Source organism: Perognathus longimembris, chromosome 7, assembly GCF_023159225.1.
Source record: "Perognathus longimembris pacificus isolate PPM17 chromosome 7, ASM2315922v1, whole genome shotgun sequence".
In the NCBI taxonomy this organism is placed as follows: domain Eukaryota; kingdom Metazoa; phylum Chordata; class Mammalia; order Rodentia; family Heteromyidae; genus Perognathus; species Perognathus longimembris.
In genome coordinates this window covers 28,319,824-28,335,673 of record NC_063167.1, presented here as the reverse complement: position 1 = coordinate 28,335,673, position 15,850 = coordinate 28,319,824, and the positions used below count along the sequence as shown (strand labels likewise).

The 15,850-nt window shown below is 51.1% G+C and overlaps 2 protein-coding genes across 11 annotated transcripts; one reads left to right on the top strand and one right to left on the bottom strand.

The window, feature by feature from the left end:
- The first annotated feature begins 1,115 nt into the window (after positions 1-1,115).
- Positions 1,116-4,547, top strand: C7H1orf210 (chromosome 7 C1orf210 homolog). 7 transcript variants are annotated; one of them, XM_048351098.1, is made up of 4 exons: positions 1,116-1,347; positions 1,596-1,658; positions 3,625-3,740; positions 3,888-4,547. In XM_048351098.1, the coding sequence occupies exons 3-4, from the start codon at positions 3,704-3,706 to the stop codon at positions 4,208-4,210; spliced, it is 360 nt and encodes a 119-aa protein (XP_048207055.1). In that variant the 5' UTR covers positions 1,116-1,347; positions 1,596-1,658; positions 3,625-3,703; the 3' UTR covers positions 4,211-4,547. The 7 variants fall into 7 exon arrangements, with proteins under 7 accessions (XP_048207055.1, XP_048207056.1, XP_048207054.1 ...); XM_048351100.1 differs by having other exon boundaries at positions 1,117-1,257; XM_048351099.1 differs by lacking the exon at positions 1,596-1,658 and having other exon boundaries at positions 1,116-1,257.
- A 7,276-nt stretch (positions 4,548-11,823) lies between these two features.
- Tmem125 (transmembrane protein 125) lies at positions 11,824-15,685 on the bottom strand. 4 transcript variants are annotated; one of them, XM_048351091.1, is made up of 4 exons: positions 15,591-15,685; positions 14,810-14,926; positions 13,409-13,555; positions 11,824-13,181 (listed from the first exon to the last, which is right to left on the bottom strand). In XM_048351091.1, the coding sequence occupies exon 4, from the start codon at positions 13,049-13,051 to the stop codon at positions 12,395-12,397; it is 657 nt and encodes a 218-aa protein (XP_048207048.1). In that variant the 5' UTR covers positions 13,052-13,181; positions 13,409-13,555; positions 14,810-14,926; positions 15,591-15,685; the 3' UTR covers positions 11,824-12,394. The 4 variants fall into 4 exon arrangements, with proteins under 4 accessions (XP_048207048.1, XP_048207050.1, XP_048207052.1 ...); XM_048351093.1 differs by lacking the exon at positions 15,591-15,685 and adding an exon at positions 14,140-14,288 and having other exon boundaries at positions 14,810-15,291; XM_048351095.1 differs by lacking the exons at positions 14,810-14,926; positions 15,591-15,685 and adding an exon at positions 13,967-14,121.
- Between the last annotated feature and the right edge of the window lie 165 nt (positions 15,686-15,850).

The window sequence follows — 15,850 nt, the reverse complement described above, 5'->3', positions numbered from 1 at the left end:
GTGAGTTGGAAATAAGAGTATCTTCGATTTGTCTGCTCAGGCTGGCTTTGAATTGAGATCCTCATATCTCAGTCTCCTGAGTAGCTAGGATTACAAGCCTGAGCCACCAGTGCCAGGCTTTTGCTGCTGTTGCTGCTTCTTCTTGTGTTAAGAATTTTCATTGTGTAACTTGTACCTTGTCACTGATGAACTTCTCCCATTCCTCTGGAATGAAATTGAGTCTTTCTGAAGGTGTTCCTGGTCACTATTGTGTATGCCTCTGGGCAGTCCGGGCTCCAGCGGTGGCATAGACTGTGAGTCCTGACTGGTCCCTGTCTCGGTTACCTTGGTTGCCTTGGCATTGGCAATCTTTCTTCCTTGAGATGTCTACTGAGCCTGCTCTGACCGGGCTCTGTGCTGGGTATTGGGAACCCAGAGATCACTCAGACAGGGTCTCCTATTCTGGGTGAGCTCTCAGGCCACTGGGGAAGGAGGCATAGAGAGGAATTAGTACCAGGTATTGAGAAAAACGCAGCAAGGCATACAGAGGGCACCCAGCACTTGAAACAGGCTTGCCAGGGTAAGGAGCTCAGAGAAGGTGACCTTCTCTGTCTCCTTCTTTCTTCTTCCTCTTCCTCCTCCTCCTCTTCCTCTTCTTTCTGGTTCATTTCCATTATCTTTACATAGTTGTACAAAGGAGTTTCAACTAAACAAAGCAGTTTAGTACAGTGCATTTAGATCAATGTCACCTGAGAAGGTGACTCTTGTGTTGTATCTCGAAGGACAGACAAGAGGCACCGGGCCCAGGGATGAAGAGGCAGGTGAAAGGTAAGCAAGCCCAGAGGGGGAGGTTCAGAGCCTTCGGGCAGGCACCCAGGAAGCTTGAGAACGCAGGGCTTCTCACACACCAGGTTCAGGGGAAATGCCGCCTGGCTTTGCCTGGGCAGAATGCCCTCCCCTTCCCCTGCGGTTCCGGCCCACCGCCCGCCCAGGACTGCAGAACTCTCCCTTCCACGCTGAACTTCGTACCCGCCGCCGGAAATTCACTTGTGTGTCAGGGCAAGCCGCCTGCGCCGCGGCAGGCTAAGGCCGGCCCCTTCTAGGTCCCCACCGCACCTCAGGTGTCCCACCTCTCCAGCTTTGGGGGCAGGGCACGCCTTCACCCGTAAGGATCTGGGAAGATGTAATAAGAGTCCTCCCTTCCGGAGGCGCTGTTGGCCACGCGGGTGCCGGGTCCTCCCTGCACCTGCGCTTCCGCCCCGCCCACTGCGTCCCCAGGTGAGTCAACCCGCAGCGGCCCGCCCACCTGTCCGCGTTCTGCCCGCCCAGCCGGAAGCCACCTCCACCGACTGTGCACAGTTCCTGAAGGTGGGGAGCCGAGGGGGAAGACATTGGGGGGCGTGGAGGGGATTCCCAGGGATCCCCAAGGGCGGCTGGAAATAGCAAAGAAACTGCAGATCTGCGTGGGCCGGTATCTGTGAGAGGGGTGTGTGTGTGTGTGTGTGTGTGTGTGTGTGTGTGTGTGTGTAGGGGGGATGGGCAGGCCAGTGTGGTCTGGGAGTTCAGTCGTTTGGGGGATGCATATAATATGTGTGTACATGTGTGTCTTTTGGAAGAATTTGCAGGGAGAAAAGGAGTAGCCACACAGCTTGAAAAATTCTAATTGAATTTGGTTCAAGGTAATGAACTCTCATCTTTGGAGAACTTGGTGCCTTGCAAGTGAATGGATGACCAATGTCTCTCTCCTTTGTAAAGCACTTCTCCTGTGTTCTTTCACTCTCCTTCCTCCATTAATTTCACTCACCTGTGGGGCCTGGCAGAGGCCCAGCTCCGCCTGCAGCACTGATCACACATCACTCAGCCCCAGTCCTGGCTCTCAGAAAAATGGCAATGACCCATTTTGACTTGTAGCTGACTGGGTAGAACAGGTAGAGGTCACCCAGGGGAATCCTTGGGCAACCAAGTGATTGGGATGGTTTGTTTTGATTTTGAGAGATGGAGATTCAAAAACCAGGTGAAGGTGGTTAGGAGCAAGAGACGAATTAGTCTCCTGGAGAGTGGGTTGGGGCCGGAGAGGAAGACAAGGAAAGAAATAAATGAGCCCGGGTGGGGAGTCTTTAGAGTCCAGGAAGAAGTTTGGCTGTATTACAAGGCTCCAAGGATAGGCTAGGAATCCAAAAAACATCGCTGAGGGCCATGGAGAAGTTCTGAAAGAATTTTTTTTTTTTTAAAGCATGTGTTAGGGTCAGAGTTGGCTCTGGGGAATGGACTAGAGGTCAGGAGATAGTGGCTGGAGGGACAAGAGGACAGTGGCTTGTGGGTGGGGAGGAGGGGTGGCTAGCTGGAGGTATTTACCACAGTTAGGGCTTGGAGACTGGTTGAGTGGGAAGCATGGGTGTCGTTCTGAATCTGTATTATAGCATAGAACAGACAGGGCAATCCTGGCACTGGGTGCTTCGGTGTAGGTGCTTTCCTAGCTTGGCTGCTGTGCTCCAGGATCCCTCTCTAAGTACAGCCCAGCCCTAGTTATCCCTTCTCTGGTATGTTGAGGTGTGTCTCCCCCATTCCTTTGACTCAGGTGCCGCTCCTCTAGGGATGCCCAAGCCGACATGAGCTTTCCCAGCGAGTCACCTAATTCAGGTGCTTCCCTCCAGGGTGCCCAGCCTAGGTCATCCTCAGCCCCATCATTTCCTGTTGAAGGCAGTCCTGACTGGGATAATCTCTGGCTTAAGCTGCCCTCTAGGGTGGAATGTAGGCCTGCTGAAGGTTTAACTATTGAAGGAGCTGCTGGAAGGGCTGAGGGTAGAGGTGTGTAGTAGTACCTTCTCCCTTCTGGGCTGCTCTGGTTGTGTCTAAGATTTCTGTCCTCAGAAGGACTTGCATCCTTCTCCCCAGTGTCTCCAAACAATTTTCTAATCTTGGCAGCTAGGATCTGCCTCGGCCAGATCTCCCGTTAACAAGCAGAATGGCAGATGGGGCTCTCATGTCAGAGGCCTCGGTTCAAGTTTGAGGGCTTTGGTTGGGTCTGTTCACCTTTCTGGTCTTGGTGTCCTCATCTATAAGGTGGGGAGTGTTTATATCCACCTAATTGTGTGCGTGCATGTGTGTGTGTGTGTAGATTGAACTCAGGACCTCGTGCTGTCAGTTGATTTTTTGGCTCAAGGCTGGCACTCTACCACTTGAGCCACATCTTTACTACCAACTTTTTGCTGGCTAACCAGAGATAAGAGTCTCTCAGACATGTCTGTCAGGGCTGGCTTTGATCCTTGATCCTCAGATCACAACTTCCTAAAGTACCTAGGATTAGGATTACAGGCCCAAGCCACTGGCATCAAGCAATGTGTGTGTGTGTGTGTGTGTGTGTGTGTGTGTGTGTGTGTGTGTGTGTGCGTGCATTACATGGTGCCTGAGCCTTAAGGAGTTTTCATTAAGGACATCAGTTTATTGGTTTAGAAGCTTCTAGAACGGAGCCCAGCAACAGAGCCAGTTTCTGTGCACTCAGAGTTTTCTTTTCTGTGAATAAATAGGCAGTGGTCCCGTCATCAGTCATCAGCATCTGTGCAGCACCAGATGTGGCTGTGAGTGTGGCCTGGAACGTGGACCCTCTGGCTGCCCCCAACCCCTACGCTTCTGTGTGTTTTCTAGGACTTGTGCTCTACAACTGCCTGGCATCTGGGGTCTCTCTGGAGCCTGGGCTTTTTCTGGTAGAAGCCAAAGCTCCTTGATGTCATCAGGTCCCTCCATGAGTGAGGCAAACCAAAGTGAGTAGCAAGTTGGGTGGCTAACGAGAGGAGGGGGTCCCCTTAGCTACTGTTGGGGTTGGGAAAAGGGTCCTACCTGCATTTGGGTCAGTTTTCCCTGGCAGCATCACCTGGGGACCACCTATAATGCTGTCCTTTCCTCCGCAGCCCAAGTGGGGCCCTCAGCGCTCCCCACAGCCTCAACTATGACCCCTCCACCCAGCAGCGGGGGTCGGGCATGGCCGGTACTAGTAGGGGTTGTCTTGGGGGCTGTGTTCCTCTCTCTCCTCATCGCACTTGCTGCCAAATGCCATGTCTGCCGCCGATACCGTGCCAGCTACCAGCATCGTCCACTGCCCAGGACTGTGGGTGGGGACCGTCCAGTGGTGGGTGAAGATGAGGATGATGATGGCTTCATCGAAGACAATTACATCCAGCCTGGGGCTGGTGAGCTGGAGACAGAAGGAAGCAGGGACCGCTTCGCTCTCTGATCTTCAATCTTTGGACATTCCCCCTACCTTCCATCTTTGATGTTTTAAGGACAGTGGATGCTATCTGGGAGTCTCAGATCTCAGGGACAAAGGTGGCAAGGGCTTAAAGGCTGACCGGGGTGGAATAATCCTCCTTTTCTGGTCACTATCTACCAAAGTGACAATGACCTGCTCTTGCTCAATAACTCTCAATGGCTCCCTGCTTTTCTCAGGATAAAGCCTAACAACAGAAGAGTAGGGAAGGAAGGCTCTATGATCAGGCCTCTGTTGGCCTGTTGGCTTCTTTTTGTGCCTCCCCTACTGTATTCCCTACTTAACTAAATGTTTATTTACCATGTAGTTGTTGTTTACCTTGTTCCCCCTGCCTGGGCAGCTCTACCCTTCCAAGTTCTCTCTGACAGTGATGGCAACCTGGCCTCCTGACCTCCGGGCCCCTGGGCCTGCCTACCTGTCAGCATTTCAAATGTGCCTGGATGATACTTTCAAGCAGGTATAAACCAGTGCCAAGTTGCTTACTGAAAATTTTCTTATCAATGAAGTGGATAATCTGGTTATAGTATTGTGTTTTGCAGAGGAATTAATAAATTGATTTTCATTTTTAATTAAAAACAAGAAGTCACCACTTGCCTTTTTCTTAAACTAGGGTTTATCACTCAGCTGACAGACACTCCCTAGATCTCCTCTCCTCTCCTATATTAGCTTCTCCCTCAGTCACACCCTGTGAGTTTCTCCATATTGCCCTAGCCACATCTTAGTTTATGACCTCTAAGACCTGCCCTTCACCAGACCTGTCCCCAGAGATAGACTGTGTGCTCTCTGAGGCCCCAAGTTGTATATACCAAGACTATTGCACAAGATGGATGCTAACCACAGTCAACCCTTCCTCTCTGTGGGTTCTGCACCCATGCATTCAGCCCACATGGATCAGAAGTATTTAGGGAAAAGTTAAAGAAAGATTCAAAGAGCAAAACTTTCATTTGCCTTGTGCAAAAACGATGCTGAATCTATGCAGATGAAAGTATGTGGGAGTGCTGCATCCCATGTTATAAGTAATCTACTCACCAATGGTCCAATCAGCTAAGGAAGGGTCCTTAGAATACATGTGGCTTGGAATTCTCATCTGTTCATTCCACATCCTTCTCAGATAAGAAGGTAGAAGATAGCCTCAGAAGCTGGGAAGCTACCCTCTCATTTTTCCTTGGGAAGTAGTATCAGTCTTTGAGGCTGGTAGAGAAGGAAATCCAGAGAGTGGCTGAAGGAAGGGCAGGAAGGGCTTAAGAAAGAGGGAGAAGGTTCAGGGGGACTGGAGTGCAGTATCTGACCTCATGGTAGTGAAGACCAAGTAGACTTGGTTGTTAGGACCTTGGAGACAGGTGAAGAGCTCACACTCCAGCCTGAGAGCAAGTATGGACTTGGATTTTTTGTTCCAAGAGAGAAAAAATCATGATAGAAAAATCATGGTGGTCACTGTGTAGAAGAGAACTAAAGGTAGTAAGATCTGACTGAGGCAGGGCACAATGAACAGAGACTGGAGGCAGGATGGACAGAACTTGACTTTGGATTTGGGGAGCTGGGAAGACATCATGCAACTGCCTTGGTTTCTGGATCCGTAGCTGGGTGCAGTAGAGAAGAGCAAGTTGGGGGGATGGTGCTAGATGCAGGATTTTTGAGGGGGAGATGCCCAGAGTTCACAGGGGATGAAGACATGGGTTTGGAGATGCTTGGCAACGTGGTCACTGAACATAGGAGTAGATGAGATTGCCAGGGAGGGGCAGAGTAAGAGCAGGTGCTGAGGATGGAGTAAGGACCTCATCTCAGAGTTTATCATCAGATGAATCAACCAACCATGTGTTATTAATATCTAGGAGGCTACCCATGGTGTTATACATCTATAATCCCAGCTATTTGGGAGGCAGAAGTAGGAAGATTATAGTTTGATATTGACCCTGAACAAATACACAAGACTATGGTTCAAGTGATGGAGCGTTTGCCCTGCAAGCATAAGGACCTGAGTTCAAACCCCAGTACCATTAAAGAAAAAACCGTTTCTTTTTAAGAAATTCTAGAAAAGTCTAAAGAATAGTATTTGCCATGAGCCAAGTACTATGGCTAAGTCTATGCAAATGGAATGATGTAGGCACCATATTAGGCATGATAAGTAATCTAAGGGATGGTTTAAAGTAGGTGGGAGGATGTGTGTAGATTGTATGCAAATACCATGTCATTTTATATATAAGGGTTTGGGTATCCATGAGGGCTCCTGGATCTGATTCTCTTCTGCCATAACTGGATTTCAAAGGATGGGTGTATTTAGAGAATGACTGTGTACCTCCAGACTTCTGGAATGGATCAAATATATTAATTGCACCTTGCCTGCTTTGCCCAACAATACTGCCAATGTCTAATCTCAACATAGGTATAAAACTAACTCATACAAGGAGTTTCCTGAGGGTTGGTCCTGTGTGGAACCTGGCAGGGGTAACTAGAAGCTAGCGAGGAGAGCCCAGCTCTTGTGGACCAACTCAGCAGTTGTTCCTGTGTTCCGGTGTTGGTTTAATTGTTTGTTTTGTTTTTGTTGCCAGTCCTGGGGCTTGGACTCAGGGCCTGAGCACTGTCCCTGGCTTCTTTTTGCTCAAGGCTAGCACTCTACCACTTGAGTCACAGTGCCACTTGTGGCGTTTATCTATATATGTGGTGCTGAGGAATCCAACCAAGAGCTTCATGTATATGAGGCGAGCACTCTACCACTAGGCCATATTCCCAGCCCCAGTTGGTTTGATTGTTGAAGGCCTTGGAAGAATAGAAGCTGCTTTGCAGCCTGAGATCTTGGAGGAGGACTCTGAGTGGTGGACTTAAAGGGATGAAGGCAGATCTTGGTTTCTGAGGAAACAGCTGCTGTAAACACAGTTGGGCATGTCCCCTGTCCTCTACCTCCTCTGACTCCCACCTAGCGGACGGAGCCTTCTTGTGTTCAAACTGTGCAAGAGTGACTTTGCTGTGCCCATTTTCCCTCTGGGAACTGTATTAGACCCAGGAGAAGGGAAAGGCCAGATCCCAAACTAGCAGGTGTCCATACTCTACAAGGGTCTATAAGCAGGAATTCTTCAGAACCTGCTGGGTGCCAAGCCTGACTGAGCAGGGCCCTGGAGTCACAGAACCTTGGACTCTGCCATTCTAGGCTTCATTGATTCATCAGGGGAATCTGTTCTTGCTGTGTTCAGCATGCCTGGTGCCTGGCACAGGAGGGAACTTGACCTGAGTCCATAGACTCAGTGGATTCAAGAGTACTAGGATTTCTGGGAGGTTTGGCATTCAATTCAACCAGCTGTCTGGTCTGGTCTTTTCTAGCTTTAGATCCAGATCCCAGCTTGGCTCTTAGCAGCTGTCATTGCTCTGCTCTGGGGACCCTAACCAAGACTTCAGAGGACAACCTAGCATCCTAGATGGCATGGCCATATCCCCTGTCCTGTGTGAATGGGTGAGGTATCACAAAAGGCACATAGAGGAAGTTTGAGAAGCTCCAGCAGCATCCAAGCAGAGTAGCGAAGATCTATGAGAACACAGGTAACCCAGACTCAAATCTTAGCAAGGTCATTTATATCATGTTGGGCAAGTTACTTAACTTCTCTGTGCTCTGACTTCTCAATGAAACGGAAATCACAGGAATACTTAAACACCACATGATTGTTAGCAGGACTACTTGAGTTCTGTATGTTTACTTCAAGAGCATAAGCACTCTACAAGCACTCAGCAAATCCTTCTTAATCCACGCTTCCAGACAATGGCTCCCCACAGCAGGTAGCCAGCTTTAATCCTGAGGAAGGAACTTGCCAAATCTCAGTCCTCTTTCACATCAAGCTGGAGATTTGAATTTCTTTATTTCCCAGGACTCAGGTTGGAAGATATGGTCAGTACAGCAAAAGATTTGGGAGGGGGGGGGGAACGAAAGCAAAAAAAACTCTGATGGGCAGGGAATATAGCCTAGTGGTAAAAGTGCTTGCCTCATATACATGAAGCCCTGGGTTTGATTCCTCAGCACCACATATACAGAAAAAGCTGGAAGTGGTGCTGTGGTTCAAGTGGTAGAGTGCTAGCCTTAAGCAAAAAGAAGCCAGGGACAGTGCTCAGGCCCTGAGTTCAGGCCCCAGGACTGGTAAAACAAAACAAAACATAAAACCTCTGATGCTGTGGGAGAAAAAAATAACACCAGCAACAAGGATGTGCCAGCATTTTCTCACAACCAACATCTCAGTAGGCAGACAACCTTGCTTTGTAGTTTGAAACACTGAGGCTCAGATATGTGAACTACAACTGCCCTGGCTGTGCCCAGCAGTACCACCAACAGTGCACCTTGAAGTAAGGATAAAATTGACTCAAACAAGGAACCTTCTGGCGCATTGGGCTGGTCCCCACTTTGCCTGTGTGGACTCCTCCACCCAGTGAATGGGAGCCGAAATTTCAGGGTGTAAAATGCAGGCTTGGGAGGGCAGGTAGGGAAGGCAGAACTGACCAGCCACATCCTAGTCAGGCTTGGCCTTCCAATGTCTGTGTTCTTTCAGGCCTGTGGGGGTGATTGCTAAAGCTATGCCCAGGCCGTCTCACAGGTCCAGGAGGACAGCCACACAGGCATCCCTGTCCTTGTAGTGGGCACAACTTGAGGACGATCCCCTGGGGAGGATTCATATGGTGTAAAGACCACTTGGACTGGATGGGATTTGGGGAGCTCCTAGATCTCATCCCAGCATCCATACCTTCAGGTGATATGTCTGAGGACCTGTGACTGGGAGGCCAAGGAGGGATAATTATCTATCTATATCGTTTGTCACCTGATAGGAGCTTATATGGTCAGACTACCCTACATTGCCTTTCTAGATCCTTCTTTTTGTTTCTCTCAATACAAATTATAGATATTTCAAGGTCCATCATTGCAACCTCCCTTGCCAGTACCCTCGGTTTCCCTGCCCCATTGCTTCACTAGTACTTGCTCCTGGAAAAGCTTCGGCCTAAAGCCAACTGCACCCATCCGTGTCCAGGGCCTCTGCTAATGTCTGTTCTCACTTCACAGGGGCTCTCAAAACTTCAAGGATGCTTGCTGCTTTCTGGGTCAGATCCCTCTCTCTCCTCTGTGACAGCTCTGTGGGGTTCTATTCTCTCTGCTTCCACCTTGCAGAGCAAGACCTGTTGGCTAGTGCCTCCCTCTAAGGTCCTGCCTCAAACCCCACAAAGTTACATGCATCCATGGTCTTCCTTCTCTCTATCAAAATAGCGCTGCAAGCCCAGTCTCTCTGCCCTATGTTTTGGGTCCACCCTTTGCCTCCTGCTCAAGGACTTCAAAACTAACATCTTTTTATTTATTTATTTTTTACAGCTTAAAGACATGTGTGCATATATATTCTAATCATGTGTCCTTATCACAAAGAAATGTGGGTTTGTTTTTTCTTTTCTCCTTTTCTGGCTGGTATGAGGATGCAATGGCAGGTGATGGGCTGCCACTTAGGACCAGTGGCATCTTTACCTTGTATCCACAACCCTTCTGTGATCCGTGCTTAGCCAGTCACCTTTCTCCTATCTGTAAAAGCTTTGCCATCAGTCACAGAGACCTAGGGTTCCCATATCTTGAACTCATTGAATCTGTTCATTCAACTCTATTCCAGTAGCCACCCCTAATCTAAGCTCCAATATCTCATATTGGAGCATATATGCTCCCCAATTAATTTATCCACTTTCACTTTTGTGCCTTCCAATTCACTCTTTATTCTGCAGGGAGTATGATCATTTGAAAACATAATTCTGACCAGACCATTACTCTGCCTCTGTACATCACCTTTATGATAACAATAAAAAAAAAAATCCTCCACTGGCTTCCTGTTGACTATAAGAAGTTAGCCCACCTGCTAGGAGGTCTCTGAAGCCCTGGGACCGGCCTGGTGCGCCTCTCTAGCCTGATGTCTTACCTCTTCCCAGCCTCACCGGCCCTCTGTGGTGTCTCCCAGGAGCCACAGTCCTCTTGTCTCTGGGCCCTGCCCCCTGCTATTCTTTCCTTCTTGGCTCTTCGTATCCTCTCATCCCTCCAGAGCCAGCTAAGATAGCAGTTTTGGTGGCTGTTTGGCCATTTTTTCTCTTAAGATCCAATCCCTAGGCCCACATATCTCTGGCCACTGTACAAGCTTGATTAAAATCTCTCCATGTTTTCCATTGTTCTAGAACAAAGCCTGCATTCCTCAGCTGGGCTGACAAAGCCACTTGACACACAGGAGTAACAGAGGAAGGCTCCCACCGCATACTCTCCTTTTCTCTTGAGGTGGGCCAGCCATCAGATTGTTGGGGATAGAAAGTAAACCCAGTGCTGATCTCTTTATTAACTTCTCACTGGAGGGTGGGGTGGGGGTGCTACAGCAAAAGCAGGTAGTGGATTGATCCCTGGGGAGGTTTGTTTTTTGAATGGAAGAGTAGAACCCAAGGTGCTCAGGGGTTAAGTTGGAGTGATAGAATAAAGAAATCTGTCAAAGAATGGGTGAAATGGTGGACCAAGAATCTTAACCAAATGACAAGGGCAGTGAAGACAGTAGTGGGAGGTATGGTCAGGAGGTGGCAGAGAGAGAGAAAGAGAGAGAGAGAGAGAGACTGATGGACATCCAGACAGAGAGATAGAGTGTGAGACACAGAGAGACAGAGAGATAGAGTGAGAGAGACAGAGTGCAGTGGACCATTGGGCTACAATGTATACCTTACAGGGGTTTAGTGACATGACCTTCAAGCCAGCTGCAAGAGAGGGTAACAGGTCTGCTTTAGCAACAGAGGATGCAGAAGCATTTCTGTCATGCCTCGTATGAGCACAGTGCTCTCCATCTGCCTCATGGCTGGTGGGTTTTTTTTTTTTTTTTGCCAGTCCTGGGGCTTGAACTCAGGGCCTGGGCACTGTCCCTGAGCTTCTTTTGCTCAAGGCTAGTACTCTACCACTTGAGCCACAGCACCACTTCCAGCCTTTTCTGTTTGTGTGGTACTGAGGAATCGAACCCATGCATTCCAGGCAAGCACGTGACCGCTAAGCCACATTCCCAGCCCCTGTGTCATGTATTCCTGAGTGGGCAGATTCCAATCCACTATCCTGTGGAGTAGGCCCACCAGCAGCACCTGCCATGTGCTCCATCCTACATCCTTCTGGGAGAAAGCCTGGCACTGTGGGCCTTGCCCACAGTGGCATCCACTAAGTCAGATGCAGCCTCCTGCCATTCTTAGGGAATGGGCAGAAGGCAGGAAATGTAAGGGAGGTGCAGTCTCCAGGTAAAACAGCTGGCAATACCTCCTGCTTGAGTCCTTTATGAACCAGGGAGGGAGCAAATGTGAAGGATGCAGGTTCCCCACCCTTGTCTCTGGGACCAGAAACCCACTGTTTCCCCAAACCTGTGTATCCACAAGGCCATTTGCCCTTCTGCCCTCCTTGCCCCTTGTTACCTGAGAGGAGAAACCTGAGGCCTAGCTGACGAGACCTTCCAGGCAGCATTGATAAGCTAAGATGGAAGCAAAGAGTTATCCATGGACAGGATAGGGCTGGAGTAGAGAGAAAGAAGGTCTCCAAGGTGAGAGGGTGAGGTGAAGATGGCATGATGACATTAGCAGCTATCATTTTATTGCACATCTTTCAGGAGCCCAGTCCCTCCATTCATGATGACAATCCTCATAATCAACGATGAAGCCACGGAGGCTAAGTCACTTGCCTGAGATCCCAGCTGTAGGCTCTGGAGGGGAATTCCAATTTAGGCCTAGCTCCTTCTGGAGCCTATGTTCCTTTAGCTTTGCCTCCAGTCACCAGCCCCAGTGAACCATCCCTGGCACGGTTCTAGGTGGACAACAGCCATTCCAGTGGAAATCTCTGATGGTGGTATGGGTCAAGGCTGAAGTTTAGGGATGTTGGAAATAAGGCTCAGGAATCTTCAGGAATTTATGATAGGCCCCAGACAGGTGGAATGACAGTCCGCAGACACAAGCCCACAGTTCCAAGAAGACACATTAACCTTGGCTGGTGTGATGGTATGGGTACACAGATGGCTTCCTAGCCACACAGCATGCAATGCTGTGTGCCTGTCACACACATGCACGCACATATGCATGTGCCAGGTGTGACCTGGTGTGGTTCTGGAGACACCGAGGCAGGTTATGGGAAGGGGGAGGGCTCTGTCTTCGTCAGATGAGGCTGGCAATGCTAGAGGTGGTCTCATGTCGCTGGCCAGAGGATAGCCGTCCTGAGATGCTGAAGATGCTGCTCTGGCCTCTGTGGCCAGTGTGGGTAGAGGAGTCCTCTGCACAGAGGGAGGGGCAGTGTCCACTCACACTGACCTGGTACAGCAGCAGACCCAGCAGCAAGAGGGAGCCCAGGGCAGCCAGGGCAATGCCCACCGACAACATGGCAGCCAGTGGCCGAGCCGGGGCAGGAGCAGCAGCCAGTCCAGCCAGAGTCAAGCCAGTGACAAGCAGCACGAGGCCACTGAGCAGTACCACAAGAGCATCGGCCCCTCCCCCACTGCGAAGCAGGGCCACATGGTGGGCCTGGCGTATGCAGTTCATGTCCTGTATGGCCGAGCTCATCAGCTGCTTTACCAGAACCAGCAGGGCCAGGAGGCAGAGCACAGTGCCCACTGCTAGGCGCCATTCTCCAGAGCGGCTGCTGGTGGAGGACAGCAGAGCCACCCCGCCAGCCCCACAGCCAGCCACAAGTCCCACGGCCACAGAGAAGCAGAGCAGTGAGCGCCGGGGGTTCTGGGACCACCACAGCTCCACCTGTTCGGCCAGCACATCGGGGGGCAGGCCTTGGCCCATCGGGGCTTGAGCTTGTTCTGACATGCTCGGTCAGGAAGAGGCAGTGTGGGTCGTCAGAGGGTACAGTTCATGGCTGGGTGCCCCCACCGCCTGCTTTGCAGGGACAGGCCCCAGGTCTTGTTCCTTGCTCAGTCCAGGCTGTGGCTACTATCACCTGCAGGGGGGCAGATCATAGTGTTATCTCCACCCACCCCAGCCCTCATGGCCTCACCCAGGTAACATGGGGGAAGAGCCCTGAGAAGCTTCCCCAGTGTCCTGTGCTCTCCCCAAAGTCCCTAGCACCACCCCCAGGGAAAGCCTTTCTAGGGACCCCAGCAGAGTTCAGTCTCACACAGAGCCACCCCTCTCCCCTCCAAGGCATCCCTTTGCCCAGCCCCTGACCTTTCTGGCTCTGGCTTCCTCAGTCGCCTGTCCCATCCCGGCTGGCCCCGCAGGAGCTGGTGCCGCAGTGGATGATGAGATGAACAGCCAGAGATAAAGCCTCATTCAGGATCAGACTCACATGGCCTCAGCTGTCACCACTGGTTCCTGGGGGGGGGGGGTTGTTGTGGGGAAGGAGGGAGACTGATAAGTTAACCCTTCGGGAACCAGCCTGACCCTGAGCTTGCTTTCTTAGAGCTCTGGCTCCTCCTCTGTTGGTTAGCCTCTGACTCCCAACACTCTCCTCCCCCTAATCCCAAGTAGGACTGGCAATAAAAGATGCCAGTTCCAAATCCTTTGCTGTAGCCCAGAGCCAAATGTCATCTTCACCTGAGATAGTCATCTCTGATGCAACAGGTCCCAGCCCAAACTGTGTCATCTTACCCCAAACCTGCTCCTCTTGTGTGTTCCTCATCCGGGATGGGGCCACCGCCCTCCCAGTCTCCTCATCTCCCTCTACCACCCTGAGGCCTGCCTTTAAACAGGTCTCTACAGCACACACACACACACACCCCTGACCTTTCTGTTCCCTCCTCTCCCTGGCTCCCTTCCTGGGTGCCATCCTCCTCCATTGGTACAGCCACAAAGGGAGGGCTGTGGACTTGAACCCCAGCCCAACCCTGCCCATGAAAGGAAGCTAACAGTGGTTACTCATTTAACCTATCTGCTAATCAACAGTCCATATGATTCACACTGCTCCCACATAAAGCAGGTTTGGGCTCTGCCTTCAAGGAGCCAGCTTGCTTCTGCAGTAGACAGAAGTAAGCTGGGCCTTTTGGTTCACTTAAGGTGCCTGTTTGTGGGTTGGTCAGAACAGGGCCCTAGCAGTCCAGGATAGGCTCTTGGAGCAAGACAGGAAGCCCCAGAAGTTTTCTTCTTAGAGCCTCAGTCTCCTTTATCTCAAAAGTGAGGACAATGGCAATGATCTGGACAGATGGGAGCCAGTCAGCAAGGAGGCAGCAAGGGGGTTCAAAGTCTGCTCCCTGAGTAAGTGAATCGGCTGTTACTCCTGCAACAGGATGGGTCAGAGGACAGAGATACTGGATCCAGGATCCAGGATCCAGGAAAAGGACATCGCTGTGGGTGATTTATACCCTACAGAAGTATTCCTCCTCCTCAGTCCCTAAGGAAGGCACAGAAAGTGGGTGGGGCAGGGGCAGGTACTCCCAGGGAAGATGGGGAGGGGCCGTGGGCAGAGTCAGTCCCAGCATTCTCCTGGGCTCTGGTTTGCAGGTCTGAAAGTGCTGGCACAGGTATACTGGGACAGCGGGCCCAGGCTGGGGGCGGGGTGGAGGTTCTCAGAGGAAGAGCCAGTGGGAGAAAGTAGGGGCCAGTGGGGGGAGGGGGTTGTAGGGCACTTACGAAAAGCCTAGAAGTGCTGGATCCGATTTGAGAAGACTGGGCTGGACAGGTGGGGCACTTTAGCTCCGTTTCCGGGGAGACGCTTCACCTACCTACCCAACCTGCACTCAGGTGAGCCTGGAGGGAGGGGGGGGGATTAACAGGTGTTGTGTCTAGGGCAGGGCTTGAGCCGATTGGCTGACGTGGCGCTGCTGCTCCTCGGGCTGGGCCGAGACATTCCTAGGAAGGGAGGGGCTTCTGTCGGCCGCAGTGAGGGCTGGAACTCAATTCTCACAGACCTGGACAGGTGGCGAGAATGTCTGCCCTAGAGCCTGAGCCCCAGCCCAGTTCCCAGCTGCAGAGCTACTTTTTAGCTTCAGCTCCACCATCAAGACCTCCCCCAGACCCAGATGTCGTCCTAACCCCGACCTGGAAGTCCCCACTCGACTTCCTGGCCAGCTCCAATCTCAAGCCCCACCCCTCCCGCATCTGGCTTGAAATCCCAACTCTACCTCCCAACTCCAACAGTCTCTGGTCTTAGGTGAGATCCCAACCACACAGCCCCCGCAATCCTCAACATGGACTTCCTGCTCCCCAGTCTAGTCCCTCAAATCCAATGGCAGCTTCAAAAACCAGCCTCAGCCCCAAAGCTCACCGTCAGATGATCCCAGTACTTTTTTTTTTTTTGCCAGTCCTGGGCCTTGGACTCAGGGCCTGAGCACTGTCCCTGACTTCTTTTTGCTCAAGGCTAGCACTCTGCCACTTGAGCCACAGCGCCACTTCTGATCCCAGTACTTCTAACCTGAGCCTTGTGCAACCAACCGGCCCTATTGTTTGTGTCTCTTTCCAAGTCTCAAATGCCTGGGCCATGGCAGGCCTGTCCCATGTAACTATGGGGGCTAAAAGGAGGGGGATAGGCCTTTACCAGAACACTTGGGAATACATGCCAACAAATAAACACCCTCCTTCATTCACCAGGCTCCCACAGCCCCTTCCCTCCAGACAGGAAGAGTGTCTGTCCTTCAGTACTGTGGGCTCTGCTCTCCACATGCCCTTCTGGTT

Bases quoted from the DNA above. Each gene is read 5' to 3' on its own strand.
- C7H1orf210 (XM_048351096.1), top strand. From the start codon at position 1,707: ATGACCAATGTCTCTCTCCTTTGTAAAGCACTTCTCCT. The intron at 1,745-3,624 runs GTGTTCTTTCAC...TGTGTTTTCTAG, and splicing joins CTTTGTAAAGCACTTCTCCT to GACTTGTGCTCTACAACTGC. The intron at 3,741-3,887 runs GTGAGTAGCAAG...TTTCCTCCGCAG, and splicing joins CATGAGTGAGGCAAACCAAA to CCCAAGTGGGGCCCTCAGCG.
- Tmem125 (XM_048351091.1), bottom strand. From the start codon at position 13,051: ATGTCAGAACAAGCTCAAGCCCCGATGGGCCAAGGCCTGCCCCCCGAT.